At 48.8% G+C, this 18,679-nt stretch overlaps 1 protein-coding gene across 1 annotated transcript; it reads right to left on the bottom strand.

Annotated features, from left to right (window-relative positions):
• Positions 1-486: 486 nt before the first annotated feature.
• On the bottom strand, positions 487-8,865 carry LOC144180146 (uncharacterized). Its single transcript, XM_077708538.1, has 3 exons — positions 8,577-8,865; positions 5,700-5,915; positions 487-729 (listed from the first exon to the last, which is right to left on the bottom strand). The coding sequence occupies exons 1-3, from the start codon at positions 8,634-8,636 to the stop codon at positions 547-549; spliced, it is 459 nt and encodes a 152-aa protein (XP_077564664.1). The 5' UTR covers positions 8,637-8,865; the 3' UTR covers positions 487-546.
• Positions 8,866-18,679: the final 9,814 nt, after the last annotated feature.

Raw genomic sequence — 18,679 nt, 5'->3', positions numbered from 1 at the left:
ACAAAAGTACAGAATGTATTTTTGCTGGCACAAGATTTTATGCAGTTCGTTTTACAAAAACATTGTCAATTGATGACCCAACATTTACGAATTTTACAGCGTTTGCTGAAACCATGCTAAAATTACTGAAGTGGTATAGTTGCACTCCCTGGTCCTTCTAGAGCACAAAGGGATAAAAGCTATTTGAGTATTTCATAGGTACATAATGAAACAATTGCCCGAAACGGAGTGACATAACATGTTGCACAACTCTAAACGTACCCCCATAGACGAAAACTGACTGCATATTTGTGCTCAGGATGTTGAAATACACTCAATGTGCAAATCTCAAGCACATAGGTTAAAAAATAACAAAAATGTCCTCGAGACCAGTGTCCCCCCTTAAACGTTGTTGAGTAAAGCCAGGTCCCCTTGGCAGTGCTTCACTTTGGGAGCTCTTTCTGTACTACTCCAATGTATTTGTGCACTATCGTGAAATTAATAAACTTTGATTTGATTTGAAGCCTGTGTACCCAGAGCCCCGGGTGGTGACAAGCGCTTTATTGCTCATTTGATGACGGACGTCTGCTCCTGCACCTGGGGCTTCTTGTGGGAGCCGTCACAGTAGGGCCGGTTGGCCGTCTGCTTGCAGTTGCAGAACCACAGCACGCGGGTCTCCTCGGCCACAAAGCGGATGGGCTTGAGCGTGATCTTCAGGTGCGGGTTGCGGTGGCTGCCATCGCAGAAGGGCTGCACAACAAGAGTGAACGCTTGCACCCCTTTCTGCGCGCCCTCCCGGATGCCATTCATTTGTGGCTCAACTTTGATGTTCCATGGCAGCTGAGCACCCCCGCTTCTGTACAGTATTACCCGGAGCTAGTTGGCACCTTGCTTACTGAATGTACAACAGAGTCTTTAGGATTCTTGCATTCCACCCGAAGACAGGCAGTGTGCATACTTGCTAGGCCTTTTATGATACACTAAAACCTTGTTACAAGAGACACTCGAGAGCCGGGAAAGAGGTCTCTTGTAACCAAGGTCTCTTATGCAATGTTGCTAGCATAGCGAACATGGGAGAACCAACCAAACTGTTTTCATCCAAATGTTTCTTATAACCAGGTGTCTCTTGTAACAAGGTTTTACTATACCTTGCTGTAGTCCTTTCCAATATACCAAGATTTACACAAGACGTGCATAACTCCACGCCAACTCAACCGTATGTATGTATAACAAAGCTAATTTCTACGTATTGGGGCCTGCGGCCGCGTAACTACAATAAATTGACCTGGAACAACAACTTCCACAGACAGAGTGCACACTGTATTGTGTGTGTGCATGAAATGGCTGAGCCAGAGCAAGCTGCCCCAGTTGCGTTATTCGGCTTCTTTATATAGCAGCATGCGCAGCAAGGGAAGGGAAGGGAGAGGGTAACAGCTGGGACTTGTTATCGGCCTATCGGCCATGACAGCCAAGTGCAATACATGTCTTTTTCTTCACCCAAACAAAGCATGAACTTAAGTTGACAGGAAGTGAAGTCACGTGATCAAATGGAAACGTTCATCATATTGCAGTCTCTTTGGTTCACTTTCCTGACGGCTGTATTTGGGATGGGATTTGTGTTTCTTGTTTTTGCTACCCGCTTATAACAAGTACCGGTTATAACGATGAGATTTCCTTGGCACTTGACCCGCCACAGTGGGTCAGTGGCTAAGGCGTTGTGCTGCTGAGCATGAGGATGCGGGTTCGATTCCCGGCCGCGGTATCCGCTTTACTGATGGAGGCTAAAAGCAAAAACACCCGCGAGTACGAGATTTCGGCGCACGTTAAAGATCCCCAGGTGGTCAAAATTAATCCGGAGCCCTCCACTACGGTGCGTTAAACTTCACTATCAATCAATTCTTGGCACTTGAATATTCTTATAAGTGGACTCGACTGTAGTTGTTTATTCTTTAACTTCTTTGTGGAGCACAAGTTCTCTCCAATAAACGTTAATTTTTACAAAAACCTTGTTTCGTTCTTGACTGCATGACAATATATTGATATTGTGGGATGAACACATCTGAGCAGATTTTATGACAGTTCGGCTTGTCCCAAGGCGAGCGTTAACTTCTTATTCGTGGCTCAGAGCTATTTGAAACAATCACCTGATGGTACATAGACTTTGGCGATGCAGCCATGAACCCCGTGATTGAGACCATGTGCTCGCGGCTTGCAGCTGATGGTTACGGAGCTCCTCTATTTTCGTTTCCTGCTGCTTTTCATTGCTTGCATGGCATGGCGGGTCGCTGCAGAGCTGATCGTTGCAGTATTCTAAGCTACAAAGCATGCTGAAGTTAAGTTCATATTGGTAAAGCAAAAGAATAAATGTCGAATTTGACTTGAAACATTGCTGGCGCTAAGTGAGACAAGAATTCAGAATTACACAAACCAGTGAAGTGCACACTACCAACTGCTTTTTCAACAAGCACAATTTATAAGGAGAAATTCAGATGACGTGACAGGAGGGTTTAAACATTCTCGATGAAAATACAGTAATCCCTCGTTATAATGAAATCGCTTTACTCGATATTCGAAATTTATTCTGGTGCCAACCCAAATGCATGCATTTTAGGCCGCATTACTCGAAGTGCACGAAGAGCTTAACCCGCTTAGAGCGAAGTGGCGAGCGGAGGCTTGGCTGAGCGGCGGCCACCTGGCGGCGACCCAGGGGAGAGTCAGGCTGCCAACATGGCGGGTCACACAAGCTGGTCTTTCCCCGGCGATTTTCTTGAGCCGGCCATGCCCGATTCGCGCCATCCGACTTTAGACAAACGGCCCGAATGCGTGGTAGGATCACTGAATTTTGTTCCTAGACATTGGTCAATGGCGTGGGCGTGACGCTGCATGAACACCGACACTTGAACTGCAGAATTAGCAGTGTCGCCGACAACGGGGCGCCGAAAAACTTGTTTTGCAAACTTCACTGGTGCACACATCGGGAAAAAATTTCTCAGAGATCATGCAAAGTCCCTACTGCAAAACAGGTCAGTTTTCATGATTGCGCTGCGTACCCAGAATGAGCGGTTAATCGTTTTTTGAGCGTGACAAACACCACCTCAGACTCGAGCCAAGGCATTTGCGGCGCAAACTTGCGTAGCGTTCCGTGACGCCCGCACACCCCCCTGTAAATTGGCCACAGCCACTGCCACTTTTATGGGCGGCGACCATGCACTCATGCAATGTTTGGTCAATTTGTAGCAGGGGTTGCCCAGCAAGAACTTGAAACAGCCAAACCTCACTGCCTTTATTGCACCTGCATAAAGCTTTGCTTCACTGAATATATCGTGTTTTGATTCCTTGCAGTGTGGTGCAGTTAAAGCTCAACTGCTTTAGCTTTTTTCGCCGTCCCACTGACTTCGTTATAACGAGGGATTACAATATTCGTCATTGCGCATGCACTGGTCTACGAACTGTTGAGTAATGCCATTTCCGTTGTTGTTATTGCAATGGATGGCAAAGTGATACAGGCTTTTTCTTTTCGAATTGCAAAGGCTTCCCATATCTCGTAGGTGAGCGTGTCAGTAGGTCTAAAGAGGATCATGGTGCGTTGAAATTTCGCGGAGCAATTATGTCTGGTGCAGTGGGCCAAGTACCCTGGTGCTGAAACTTGCTTGCATAGATTGTTATGTTCTCTAAGTCTTTCGATAACACAGCATCAAGATTGGCCTATGTAAGCACTCCCGCAAGGCATAAGTATCCTGTAAACAATCCCGGAGCAGCAAGCGACAAACTTGCTCGTGTGCTTCACACTGCATTATGCTGCGTTTCTCGCTTGTCGCTTGCTGCTTGTCACTTGCTGCTCCAGGACTGCTCGATTAACACCTGTCCTTCACTTCGAGTTGTTGATCAATTCGCTCTCGCGCTACAAACGACTAGCCTCCTTGGTTAGCTCAGTTGCTAGAGCGACTGCTCCGGTTAAGCAGTGGTCCCGGGTTCGAATCCTGGACCAGGACAATTTTTCTTCGACTGCAAAGTTTCTGAGAAAGCTGTATAGCTTTTCTTTGTAGCCATATGGCTGCATTGATGTGGATGTCAAACTTTCCTTTGTACACATTCCACCACTTTGCCCACACCTCGACTCAAGGATAGCACGAAGCCAGGAGGTCCTTCAGAGTACAACTGCTCCAGGATTGCGGTGCGAGATCACGTTCCATCCACCACAATGTGCGACACAAACTATGCGAGCAACGAGCTAGCAGCAAGAGTCCAAACGAACAACAGGATACACCAGTCGCAGACAATGACGATTCAGTGTCACTTCAAGCCGACGACGAAAAACGTTAAATCAAGGACAAGAAGGAAATCACAGAATGTCCACCATGTGCATTTGAGTACATCTTCGTTCCAGACTTCATGAAAGGTGAACCCTCACCACAACTTCCTGAAATCCAGCTATCACAAACCATCGAAGTAGCACGGGATGCTGCACCCATGCGTGAGCCTGGGTTGTTTTATGTTCCTGAAATCAGAAAGGAACCACCGTTGCTCGTCACTTCTCGTTATTGCCAGTTGTAAAAGCAGCAGAACCATGTATTAAACTGAGACCCATCTTAAAATTATACTCTTTACAATCGGAAAGTACAGAAAAGCAAACCCGAAGCATGAACAAGGCCGCTGCTCAAAACGTTGCACTTGAACAGCTACTGAAACACCAAGTCATTGAGAGTTGTTCCACATCACCTTCACAACAATCACTGCATGGTGAAAGGAATGGAAACGCTTCAGGAGATCGGGTGCGAAGTTTGGCTGTCATCCCCTTGGCGACGCTTGACTGTCCTGAAATCTGAACGATGGTGGAAGCACCACTGGAAACGAAAGAGCATTTGCAACCGCTTGGCAAGGATTTACGTTGGGGACAGAAAACCAAACATGAAGGATTGTGGACGAAATGCCCATCCCCACAACGATTTTCTCGCGGGCTGGAGCAAAAGATGCGAAACCGGTTCTACCTGATGGGATATAGCAACCGTTAGTACAACTCAGCATCACCATCGGAGCAGCTACATGTGCCTGCACACTAAGAAAACAAAGAAAAAGGAAAACCTCCAATGATTCCAGAAAACAAACTACCGCACATAGAAATATCCTGCTACCCGTCGTACACCGACCATTGGGATCTGCAGTGGAATGTTCTGTGAGCCGAGAAGCGAAAAAACACGAGATTCTTCTCGACAGCAAACAGGCAGCAGTGGACAGGCAGCATACACGTCGCTGGGGCTGTACAAACATAACGACAAATGTGGACACCATGGTGACAGGTCTCACAACCCCAAGGAAAAGGCACAAGGTTTTGTTTAGCCACCGCCTGGCTCCGATTGCAAGACTCAGCGGCACAGGTGCCGTGAGGCACCAAAAAACAAAAGCTCTCCATGCTTGGAAACAACATGTTCAAGCTACGCTGCAGTGTACAGCTGCTACGAGGAGTCCACCAGCTGCCTATGCTGTCGGACCAACTGATCGGGCCAGCATGGTCACAAAAGGAACACGCTTGAAGGACCACGCCGGAACACATTCAAGACACAGCGCCAGCTGGGAAAGCTGGCCAACAAGTTTGGGGTGTGGGGCAGCACTTGTACCCAATTAGGGTGGACGCTGCTGGGTATGCACCAATCCACATTAGCAATGCAAATAAATCAATCATCCCCATGTCGGGCAGCCATGGCCCTGATCTCCCTGCGCACCTGGGTGTGGCTGAATCCGCAGGAGCACCAGTGGTAGACGCGTCCCTTCCGAACCTCGAACCGGAATGGCTTCTTATCATAGATGCGGCCCGTGCCCGGCTGACGGTAGGCCGTGTGGTAGGCGCTCTCGGGCCGTGGCTGCAGCTCCGGGAATTGTTCCGCTGCGGAAGTTGACGTGCCCCGACAGCCTGGCAAGATGGCCCGAAGGCTTCCCGTCTGCATGCAGGGAGATTTGTGTTGCATGCAGTGTGTACTCACTTCCTGCAAGAGCCTGACCTAAGCTTACGGTATTGATAAATACAAAAAATAACTGTGCGCCCAGCTGATAGGTTACGCTGAGACACCCAAGTCAATCATCTTGGCAAATAAACTAGCAATAAACTAGGCCGGCTAACAGCCATATCAGTCAATCAAGAAAGACGGTGGTTTTAATGCGACTACACTGGTCTATCGAGCAGAGTCGCAGGTGTTCATGCTAACTAATCTGCAGTTCCCTCCTATGGAGCACTTCGCCGTTCAGAAGTCACTGCGTCCAGGTGGCACGTTTGACAAACCTGGCCGCATGGACCACCTACGAGTTAGCTAAGAACACTGTTTTTATTCTCTGCAGCAACTGCTAATACGGCGACGCTGTTAGGCCTAAGTGGCACAGGGCTAGAGCTGTGGCTTTTCATCTCAATGGCCTGAGTTCGAGCCCTATGATTTTTTATGCAAAGACTAGCAATTTTTTTCCCACAACGTCTTCGCTTACGTCAATTCTACGCACTCCTTTAGAAAATAAGTATAGTTTCATATCTTTTAGGTTGGTTCAGCCCACCAACCTGTTAATTCATTTGGCGATTCTTCTAGTATGACACAAAAAAGAGGCACACGCTGGGTGCGTCTAGGCAAGCAGGTTTGTCAAATACATGCCCAGGTGGTGCTTTTTAACTTTTACACTATGTTGCAAGGGAGCAGAGCGGGCGCTTGACACACACAACAAATTTGACTGGGTCAACTATGTTAGCCACGCATGCACCCTATGTAATGGAGAGATGGCAATGATTTGTCCACATTAGCAGGACAGAACATACGGTCCAGCTTATGGCAATAAGACACTGCCCCGTGCGCACTACTTTGAAGCCACTGGTAACCCACTGGCCATTGCTCACTCTCGTTCATGAGCACAGTGGCTGACTGTAGGCATTGTGACCCCTCGCTCTGCAGCAAGTGTTGAAATCTAGAGCCTCATTCCAAACATCCCAATCCAATTAAAACTTGCGAGACTGCAGTTAGCCCTACACAAAAAGATGATTTTGTGGCGACACAAAGCAGTGCTTTTGGGTGCACTGCCAAGAGCGCATGTGCACGGAGCAATAAAGTTATCTTCAAGAGCAGTGCCGTTAATAAACGTTCAGTTGTTGTTTGGGACGCGCGTTGTTCGCTCGCCTTGCACTGCTGAGAAGCGTGTTTCAACATTGGTGACGCGGAATAGTGCTGCAGCTACTGGGGTGTTGGACCAACGGCATGATAACTTCAACGTCCACAACAGACGCCCCTCCGACAGTCTCATCAGTCGACGGTAAGCTGCCCCTTTAGGACTGTGGACCCCGCACTCTGGTTCACCCATGCTCAATCGCAGTTCACAGCACGACACACCACAGCAGACCTTACAAAGTACCACGACGTAGTAAGCAGTCTCCCGCCCACCACAGCGAGTGAAATAAGGGATCTTTTATTGGCACCGCCTGCCCAAAATGTATATGCAACACTGAAAGAAATGTAAAGTAAAAAAAGTGCGCAAATTGACACGACCACAAAAAGGAAAGCACATAAAGACAAGCGCCTGTCCTTGTGTACATTCACCTGTACCGCACATTCACGACAACAGGGATGAAAAGAACTGACGATGGCCTCGAGGTGTACACGTGTGGTGCACTAGACATCCCTTTCATTACTTATCAGCAAGCATATCACTGCTCACAGAAAGGAGTTGTCCAGCACACTCACTGCAACCATTTCTGCAATCCAAACATCCACAATGCCCTTCCAGGCCCTTCATCTGTAACGAGTGGAAACGTACAGCAGTGAGCACGCCCAGGGTGGACCCAGTAGTGTGTGGCAAGCCTACTGAGGGGGCATCGCACACGTGCAGTGCACGTTGGGCAAGATTATGCTTTCACTGCACGCACCGCGTCATGGCAACGTCTGCCACTGTACGTATGAGCAACTCAATCGCCAGCACAAAGCAAGGGCAGCATAACACATTGATCACAAATGCATCCGCTGTAATTAAAAGTTTGAATTCTTGTGCTAAAATTCCGCTCTGTGCGAGCAGAATAAGGTTTTACCGCTGTTCCCTAGGCACAAAAGAACACTGTGTGCAAGCATAGTGGTCGCTGTTCATGGCACTTGCTATGGTTACATTTTCGCGCCGGTATTCGGAAATCATGTCGTGCTGAACAGCGTCGCATCATATAGGCGCTTCGAAAGACAGAGCAGCGTATGTGGGGAGCTTTCGGACCCCGACAGCTAGACGACGTGATTTGCGCCTCTTTCTAGCCCCACGGTGCAAAAGCCAAACAACGATAGCCACTTCTGCACGCAATGACACGGTAGTATCCCTGCAAACAGCGACAACTGGCACTGGCTGCAGTGTAGGAATGTCAACCTTCACAGTATGCTGCCACATCCCCCAGGCGGTCTCGTGCCACACCGAAGCGCAGCAGCACACCGAAGCGCAGCAGCGCCTTTGCCGTACGCATGTACCGCGCAAGAGACACTAACAGCACTCGAATCTTACTGCAGGGCACCACAGCAGCCAGCTCAGTCTCCCTGTCGGTATTTGATCCCCACAACTATGCATATGCCGATAAGTGTGCACTTGCGATCACTCACCCGTGCTAACAAGGCGACGGTGCGATTAAAGGCATGCACGCACCCCCGGTCCAACTTCATGGCAGCAGAATAACTGGCCGCAAGCCGAGGTCAGGCAGGATGGGCTCGCATTCACCTCGATGTACCACTATATTCTAGTTCATTGCACAACCACAAACCTCCGCTCTACATACGGCGCCGGCTACGGCTACAACAGCACCGCGTTACAGTCAACTAACCAGTTGTAACCTTGAAACTGTAACCGTGTGACCGGTGTGACCGCGTGGAGAAGACGAGAGACGAGGTACAGCCACAGAACAGTGGTACAGCGGTACAGCCGACACTGCCGAATGCTGCCGGCACTGCCGATACAGCAGAGCTGCTGGCTTGGCGTGTCTATTGGATTCTTAAGCGTCTTCTTAGGTTTGCTGTCTGCACTATTCATTGCTATGTCTACAAGCCGAATCCCTCTGGCTAGAGTGAACTAGAATAAGGGAGTGTCCCGAGCGGCGGCGCCGAGCCACTCCGGTTGGCGTCGACACCGCGAGGTGGCGCGACTGCGCCCTTTCGCAGCTGGACTGGCGCAGTGGGACTACGCGTCTGGCCTTGCACTGTCATGTTCTCGCGTTCTCTATTGGTTTTCAAAGGCATTCAGAAGCTAAGCAAGATTCTAAACGACCAAACGTGATTTTTGCTTTACTTACTCCTGCTCCAGGTCGAACCCAAGAAGTGCGGCCTCGTTCTGGTTGCAGCCACCTTAGTTCCGCTATCCGCGATTTTGATTCACCTCGAGCTTTGTATCTGGCGCGGGCGCTTCAGAATGTCAATGAACTATCACCTGTGTTCTCCGCAACACGCCGAATACTGCCTGACGAACGATAACTACTTACTTTTCACGAACTGGGAGGTGTTCAGCATTCATGGACTGTAGTCCCTGCACAGGGCAGAGCATCGCGGTTCTAAAAACACGTCATTGCTCGTATAGCAGCATTTATGAGTGACAATTTTTTTAGCCGAGGTGTTGCAGTAAACTCTGATGTATTATTCGGCGCATGTGCGCAAATAAGCACGTTGCCCCCCCCCCCCAATCTCCTAAAAGGAAGTTTAGACCCGCCGCATAGCACAAAAACGAAACTAACTGCTGCTTGCTTGCGAATATGGTATGGAGTTTTACGATTTTTCAGAGATCAGAGGTGCTATCATGGCGAAAGGCAAATTATTTTGTAGTTATTTCTTGTTATAATTACTATAAAAAAAGAACAGTAACCAACTAATGTTAACACTTACATGCAATGCTACATGTTAAGCAAAGTTGTGTACAGCTAATGGCCCAGCTTCACCTTTTTCAAACCCGATTGCAATTTTTATAGTATACATACAGTGAACGAGATAGAACAGATTACCTTTCAGTGTGCTGTCACAGTTTATTTCGCAATTTGGTCCAGTACTACGGTCATTTACCTAGTTTAGCATACCTAGTTTAGCATACTTGTCCTAATAGTGACAAATATGTTTCCCCATCCAGTCAGGATGCATCTCTTATTTCCCACACAATTCGACGCACAATGTAACTTCTGTACTCAACCAGGCACTCAATGGCACATAATATGGGAGTGCGTCAAGAACCCAGACCTCCCACCTCCTTTTTCTTCCCCTACTCCTGAGAAGTGGGAGATACTGCTGTCCAGCTCCCTCCCTCAAGATCAACTTCTGCTGGTCGAGAGGGCCAGTCGAGCCGGGACGGCACATGGTTACCTGAAATGAGGAACCACCACACCTAAAAGCTCGATAAAGAAAGTTTTATCTCTCTCTCCTGCCGGCGCAAATTGCGCTTCCACTTTTTTCGAACCTCTTCGTCTCTTGGGGCGACGAAAAAAGGCCTTTGGAGCGCCCTGATAGCCGGTGTGACAGCCTGGGCAAAACAGTGCGCATCAGTCCTTCTTTTCGCCATCTTCCTCACGTGCTGGTCCTTGACGAAGTGCACTCTCTCACTGTTTTGAAAAACACGTCAGAACCTCCGCACCGATTCCACCGAACGCACGTGCATCTACCGCCTTCGAAGTTTTACGTTTCCTCCGATCTGATCGAGGGCTGCGGCGACAGCGACAGCGCGGGCGCGGCAGACCGGCTGCGAGATCGTGCACCAGCGCCCCTAGCCACCCTAGCGGTGTTCGACGGCGCGCGGCACGCCGAAAGTAACGCCGTCTCCGCCCGCTCGGGCCACTCCCCTATTCTAGTTCACTCTACTCTGGCCAAACTCTATGCTTCTGGCCGAATCCTGTAGAGCTTCGTACTAGTATATATTAGTATTAAACATAGAGTTTCTTACAATAAATTTTTACTAAGAAACTCTATGCCAGCCGTGGCCTGCGCACGGCCGGACTGGAGCAGCGGCGAGCGCGCACTTTCATACGGCCTGCGCACCCAAGAAGGAACCAATACAGCAGATTCTTTACAGTGGGGGCGCTTCGAACCAACCCTCTGCCCTTCCAACCCGCCTTTCTGTTAGTCGACGCATCGCTTCTGGCCGAGCGCAGCTGTGTGTTTTTGACAGTGCGCTTCGCTGCCGGCGGGCCGCTCAGCCCGACCGGAGCGTGAATAGCAGAATCACGTTTAGCTAAGCGATAACCCTATCTCCCTCGACGGGAAATCATTCGCGTCACTGGTCGTGCCCTGTGCGTGTGCAAACCAAGACATCATTCGAAAGGAAAAATAAAAAAATAAGAAATGATATTATAGTCACGGAAAGTGCCGTGTTTATTTGCCTGTCTCACCATTTTCATATAATACAGTCGCTGATAAGATATGAAGACCTCGCATATTTTTCGTCATGCGCCCCGCGTTGAAATGTTTCTTTCAAATGTTTGATTCGGCGCTTCCGAATGATAATGTTAGGCTGTTTGACCCTAATAGACCGAAAATTCAGAAGGGGGTAAGGAATCAACTATTTTAAGAACGCCCATGTAAATTAACACTGGCAGGTATCACCTGTAGCCACGGCAGGGCTAGGGCAGCGGCAAATCCGCGCGCACCGCTCCTCTACCCCGCCCGTGCTGTGGGTCAACTGGCGAGGGTTGGTCCGAAGCGCCACGAACTAGCGGCGGTGAAAGGTGGGAACTATACCCGAAGCGCAGGCCGTATGAAACTGCGCGCCCGCCGCTCCTCCAGCCCGGCCGTGGCCTGCGGCAGCAGATTCTCTAGAACCACGCTTGGAGCCGCCACCAATTCAAGGCGCGGGTTTTGAATGAGATCACGAATGACGAATAACTTCAGCAAAGCATGAAGGGGTGCACAATGTCCCATCGGCGATAAGCACTATCACAAGTGCTTGCGGTGTGGCCCGGTGTATACGTACTGAATGGAGGATGCAGCTAACCTGAAATACAGGTTTCCCGTGTTAAAGTTCGGCTGCACTAAAGTCCCTTCATCTGCTACCGATCAAGGGACTTTAGGCTGCACCCCTGCACCTTCGCGTTTTGAGTCGGGATGAGAACGGAGCCTTTGCGGAGGACCACCTTTGGGCAGCCCGTTTTAGTGCCTCCGCGTTTTCAGGTTTGAAGAAGTGGTGATTAATCAGGAGACTTTGCTTAAGGGAACGAAATCGTTGATGCAATTTCAACGCCTCTTGTATACCCCCCCCCCTCCCCCCCTGGCGGCAGTGCCCGGTGATACCCATCGAGTGTTCACCGCTAATGAGCGTAATTTGACAGGGCTACCTCGACTAGGAGGACCCTCACAGGGCGGGTGCTCCAAGATCAGCGCTTGCTCTAAATAAGAGTGCACTCTCTCTCTCTCTCTCTCTCTCTCTCTCTCTCTCTCTCTCTCTCTCTCTCTCTCTTGCTCCAAATCCAGACTCACCGCACAAGTTACTGCTTCGGACAAACCTTGAAAGTAGGCATCGAAGCCGATTTCGAATGATCGGTGGTAGTTCTAGATACCTCATTTGTCACAATGTGAATAACATACAAAATTTATGCCCCCAAATTGCCACCTTATTCTTCTTCACATGACAATAGCGCAATGAACTACGAGGGACAGAGAAGAATATTCACAAGACGGACGCTGACTCGCAACTAGTATTTTATTGGAAAGGGACACAAATTTATAGCCGACATGTACAATCTGATGTGGTGAAAACAAACAAAATTTGAAACCTCTGATAAAACTGCGTAAAAGAACGTCGGAAGTGAGGCCATTGGCGGATCACGGCGGGAGTTAAGGCCGCCCCCACTCGAATCTTCCTAAGCGCAACGGGTAAGACCCCGGGAATGGTTGGCAGCACACGCTGAAATGAGAGCGCCTGTGCGGCGCCGGCGGTATTCTTCTTTTGCCGTTAGCAGTGGCTCGTCCAGTCTAACGGGGAAGTCAGGATGGTATGGAAGCTGCTATCCGTGCTGCTACGTCTGCCTCGCAGTGAGCTGTCAGCAAGTCACGCGGAACCCATTCAACATGAATGTCGTGGGCAGTTTGTGCCGCAAGTTGGTGAACATCCGGGGCCAGCATAGGGCTAGAGCTGACCAACCGAAGTAAGCGGACTGCATAAAGGGCATCGGTTCGAATCACAATGCGTGCCCCGGGATGCAAAGCGATTCCGGTTACAGTCAGAAGAGCCTCTCTAATCGCTTCAAGTTCCGCAAAGAACGACGATGGTGGTTCCGGGACTTTAAACCGGGGCGTCTTGTTGAAGGCTGGGTGGCTAGTACAATGTATGGCAGTGGAATCACAGTATCTTGAATACTGACGTCAGTATATAATATGGTGGAGCCGGGCAGCAGGTGGCTATACATTTGGCGATGCGTTGTTGAAGGGCAGACGCCAAATGGTTCGACTCAGGGCGTTGAAGTTCAGTTGGCATATTGTTACTCAACTGTACGATGTACGAACTACCAAGAGAGAGAGAGAGAGAGAGAGAGAGAGAGAGAGAGAGAGAGAGAGAGAGAGAGAGAGAGAGAGAGAGAGAGAGAGAGAGAGAGAGAGAGAGAGAGAGAGAGAGAGAGAGAGACTTTTTATTTGGCAGATCCTTGTGCGAGTGGAACCTTCTTACAGGTAACCATGTGCCGTCCTGGATACTACCGGTCTCTCAAGCAGCAGAAGCTGATCGCAAAGGACTGAGCTGGACAGCAGCGTCTCCCACTGCTAGGTGGAATCGGGAGGGGGTAGAGGTGGCAAATGAGGGTTCTGGGTGCATTCAAGGATAACGTGCCTAAGTGCTCCTGATTGCGTACAGAATTAGCATTGGGCTTCGTGTTGATTTGGGAACATCAGGTGTATCAGTGTTTGGTGGGGATACGTGTTTGTTTGTATAAGTCTGCTGAGGGTGGTTTCTTGGGTCTTTGTTAGTTGTGGGTGGGGCAACGGAAGTGTCCTGCGACGGAGTCTGTAGGGATCTGTAATTTCCTGGTAGGTCGGGGAGAATCATTCCGTCTCGACCAAAACAAAGGCTTTCACGCAGGGTGCCAGGAAGTAAATCAAACAAGGGGGAAGAACTCGCTGAGGTAAGGGTGGTAGCACGTGAGACTGCGTAAGCTATTAGTGCTCGCGCAGAATCACACAGTGCAGCCTTCAATGGGCTAGTTTGGAGACGTTGTTGAACAAGTTCATCCAACGTGTCAGTTTGTTATGTTCCTGGAGAGCAACTATAGGAGTGATGCGTGGTGTCTCTCATAGTCTCTCTGTTAATTGCTTCCACTCGATACCACCGAGTTGCCGTCGAATGCTCGAACTGAGCCCAGTAGACGAGGCGCGGTTGTAAAGCTGCTCCACCAGCTTCGGGAGCCATACGGTGCACTCGGGCTAGTGTTTGAGCACATTGGTGTTTAGCGTCGCTGGTCCTGACCATGAATCCCAGAAGCTTGATTGTCTGGCTCTCTTGCAGTGGTTGTATAGCCAGTTAAATTCGTATGGGCTCATGCTGTGTGCAACAGATGTGTTTGCAGTTTGACTTGTTGAAAGCTGAAGGCCTAGCGTATAGGCCGCGGTGACATCCTGGGCTGATTGAGTTGCCAGGTCATGGTGAGGGCTCCACCCGGTGACGTCATCGGCGTAACTCAGAAGTTTGAAATCGTGAAGGAATCACATTAAACAAGGTCCTGGGAACACCATGTACAGGATCAAAGGACCCAAAAGCTTCTCCGTGAAGGCTTATGGTAAATGTCCTGTCTTAACCCAGTAAACGCAAAACGTCCTGAGGACGTCCTCAAATGGTCTAAACGTCCTGGATCCTTTACTTGGCGTCCAGGGGACATCCACAGGGTTAGATATTGTAAATGATCCCTCAATGGTCCATCCTAGAGCTTATTTTGGACCACAATGGATTGCGAATGATCCCTAAATGATCCGTTGTATTACTTCTTTCGGATCACAATCCGTATGGACGTCTGACGCTGCCGTTACCATGGATGAAAGGCTATTACACTCGTATCCCTAGCAAAAATTCTGATAGAAACTTGTATTAGTCTTATACATTTTTGTATTGGGTGTATATATAAGACGCTTATTAGTCTTATACAAACTTTTAACAGTTTAAATCTCCGTAAATCTCTAACCAAATTATTATGCAAAATAGGTCAACATTTTTTTTTCACTTTCGCTCCTAAAAAATGCGCTGCTATCAGGCATGAACAGAGCTGATGGGCCATGCTGATGGGAGCTAAGAGCGCTAAAAGCAGCTAAAAGTGCTGCGCCTGTGAGGCCGCAAGAAGAGCAAGAATCTAACCCGAAAAGACTGTAACGAAGTCAAGCCAAGCCATGCCATGGTCTTCGTTGGGTAGCCAATATGGCGACAAACATCAAAATGCGGTTGGCGTGTGTGAACGTTCAGGAAGAAGACGGCTAGAAGCAAACAGCTTGTAGCATTATTTCACATCGGACGCGTGTGCATCGCGTCATCGAGAAGTGTTGGAGATGTGTCTAACGCTCGCATAACTTTGGCAAGTATGAACCAGGCCGCCGCGCAACCCATCTTGGACCCGTCACCTCGCCGCTTCGAACATCTTTGCTCCTTCTGCTATGCTGTGTAACGAACGCCTGACATCGAAGAAAGCGTGCGCATCACGTCATCGAGAGGTGTTGGAGATGTGTAGCGCCCGCCTAACATTTACAAATACAATCCGGGCCGCCGCCCGACCCATCTTTCACCCATCACCTCGCCGCTGCGGACATTTTTGTTGATTCTCAAGGGAATGCCTCACGCCGAAAAGATTCCATTCTAATCGCGTGTTGCGGAAGAGTGAATGCCGTTTTGAAGTTGCATCACAATGGGAATGGTGTTCAATGGGCCATTAATGCGCTCGATGTGTGCCTATGACTGGACCGTGCAGGTTTGACTTCAGCTTTTTTGATTGCATGCTGCAGCTATTTTGTGGATTCGCATTGCAATTTATTCGTTTGTTCTTAATCAGGTTACGAAAGTATGCATCGTTAAATTATTCAGCCAGATTTCTGTCAGCCAGATGAATTTGCCTGTGTACAGGGGGGATTAAAAGAAATACGAACGGAGCACACAGCCTCCGACGCATGCCGCACCGTCTGGCTGCGCTGTCAGTAAACGGCGCGCATGCGTAATTCTTTCAGAGTGTTTGAGAGTGTGGCCTACTGTTAGTGGAAATGCTTGATAAAGAAGGGACGCCGGCCATTTATTTCGGGGCGTCTTCTTATGCTCTGTCGCCACTGAACATATTGTTATGTACTACATCCGGGAGCCAAGCTCGCAGCAGGCTGATTGCAGCTAGCATGATGCCCTTGAACGATCACCCTACTCAGTGGCGACGCAGCGTGAAAAGACGCCTCTCAATAAACGATCGGGGTCGCGTCTTGATCAAGCATTTCCCATAAATATAGGCCACACTCTCAAACGCTCTCAAAGAAATGCGCATGCGCGCAGTTTACTGCCTTTGCAGCCAGACGGTTGATTGATTGATTGTAGGGTTTAACGCGCCGACGCAACGCAGGCGATGAGGCGCGCCGTAGTGGAGGGCTCCGGATTAATTTTGACCACCTGGGGATCTTTAACGTGCGCCGAAATCTCGTACACACGGGCGTTTTTGCTTTTCGCCTGCAGCCAGACGGTGCAGCATGCGTCGGAAGATGTATGCTCCGCTGTTCGCATTTCTTTTAATCGCCCCTGTACCCTGATAATAAAACGTGTTGCCACGTTTCATTGCTTTGTTTGAACTTGCCACTGGTTCTGATAGAACTAGTACACTCTGGTAGACCTACCAGACTGATAGATCTAATAGACGAATACAGACTGATGGACCTAATAGACTAATACAGACTGATAGGTCTATTAGCGGCAATAAGTATGTACGTGTATTAGAATTGGTATCAGAATTTCGCCAATAAAAGAAAAACAGTTAAGTTTATCAGAAGTTCTTTTTTTTTTTCAAAATTAGCTAAGTCCACTTTGGGTGGAATCGAGCAAAACGTCGTTTTTTGCTCCCAAAATAACGGTGGCAACTGCTGAAATAATTTTTTGCTATGGTGTAGAAGCAAGGAAAGGATGAAGTTGAACAGTGCAGGGACGGGACTAAGGGCAGAGGCGACAAACACGGGCGCCTCTGCTCTTAGTCCCGTCCCTGCGCTGTTCAACTTCATGCAATGAACCAACTAGCCCAGTTACAAACCCTCCTAAAGGAAAGGATCTTATTTGAGCACTGAAATAAAAATGTGGCTGCATTACTTCCCTAAATGGTAAGTACTTGTAAAGTTCGGATCTGGCACACATTGATGTGACATGCAGGATTTGACCCATTTTGGATGAAAAGTTGTTAATTGCACAGGTCTTTGCGAGGGAATAACGGCTGGAAACATATCACTTAAGGGCTTTTTAAAGTAACCTGCACAAAAGTAGTAATATGACTCATTTTTCAGCGGCAATGCCTTGCTGCTCTGGAACTGAGGTCACTGGGTGTCGAGAGCACGATTGATGCGGACAGAAGTGTCTTCTTGGCAACATCCGCACTCTTCCTGTTCAACAGCTGCCTTTTCTTTATCGTGGAATATCCTTAAAAAGTCGGAAAAGTACTTCAACTCTTCATGCAGCTGCCATGATTCTCCTAAGCTAGAGAAGTCCCGTGATACCTTTCACCTTCAGGGGGGCTTACGTTGTGCTCGTACAAGCCACGCCTCTCTGGGGCACCTGAAAGATTCTTCCCTTTGCCTGAAACTGAAACAAAATTTGACACCAAGAACTGGTAATGTGGTTCTGCTCGAACTTCCAGGGTTTGTCTGTTGGGGTTCAGCTAGCCTATATACTCCACTTTAGTTTTCTTGGGTTACCCGTGCCGTCTTTACGGATGCAGTGTTTTTGCCTTCCCGCCAGGCATGGCTTCCCCAGGTTCTACTGTAATCATTTAGGACGTGCCCGATTTCTGTAGTGAGGCCTGTTGCATTAGCTTGTGAAAAAAAGACAGAGAAAAAAGAACATTAGTTTGTATCCTGGAAGTGTACGAAAATTGTCCAGCGGCATCATTTTGACGACGTTCTGAGGATGTACGCTGGACGGACAAACGGACCCCGATTGGACTGGCTGAGGATAAGATATGGACAACCTGAGGATGCTGAAATGTCCAGAGCCGGACATCCTGAGGATTTACCCAGGTTTGTTTTGCGTTATCTGGGAAAGGAATGCCTGGACGAACTGCCGCACCCGCATGGGCAGGGGAAGCATATTGTCACGTAGCCAAGGACGACGGAGGTTTCTTCAGGGAACCGAAGTTTATTGGAGAGAACTTGTGCTCCTCTAGGAACTCAAAGAATACACAAGCGGCTAGGGAGCAGTCAACAACGTGACGTACTCGTGATGTCGGCGAATCGAATACCGCGATGTTTGCCTTGCGAGCATTTATCCTTCGGCGTTAACCACTCGAGAATTATCGAATCAGATCTAGAACGTTGGCGACCAAAAAAGAAAATTCCATTCTAGTGACGACAGGTGACACACTCTTTCTGTCAAATTAGATAGCCTTCGCGGCATATAAAAGAAAGAGGAAAACGCGTGCTTCACTACTGACTCAGATGAGACAGCAGCGCACGGCCAGACGTTAGCAACAAAACACACAGATAAACACACCAGAGGACAATAGTTCGGGGCAATATCAACTGAATACAGGATGGCAGCGTGA

Source organism: Haemaphysalis longicornis, unplaced genomic scaffold (genome assembly GCF_048455015.1).
Source record: "Haemaphysalis longicornis isolate Haplotype H1 unplaced genomic scaffold, Haemaphysalis longicornis Haplotype H1 scaffold_1, whole genome shotgun sequence".
Taxonomy (NCBI): Eukaryota; Metazoa; Arthropoda; class Arachnida; order Ixodida; family Ixodidae; genus Haemaphysalis; species Haemaphysalis longicornis.
The sequence above is the reverse complement of the archived record's forward strand: the minus strand, read 5'-3'. Positions and strand labels throughout refer to the sequence as shown.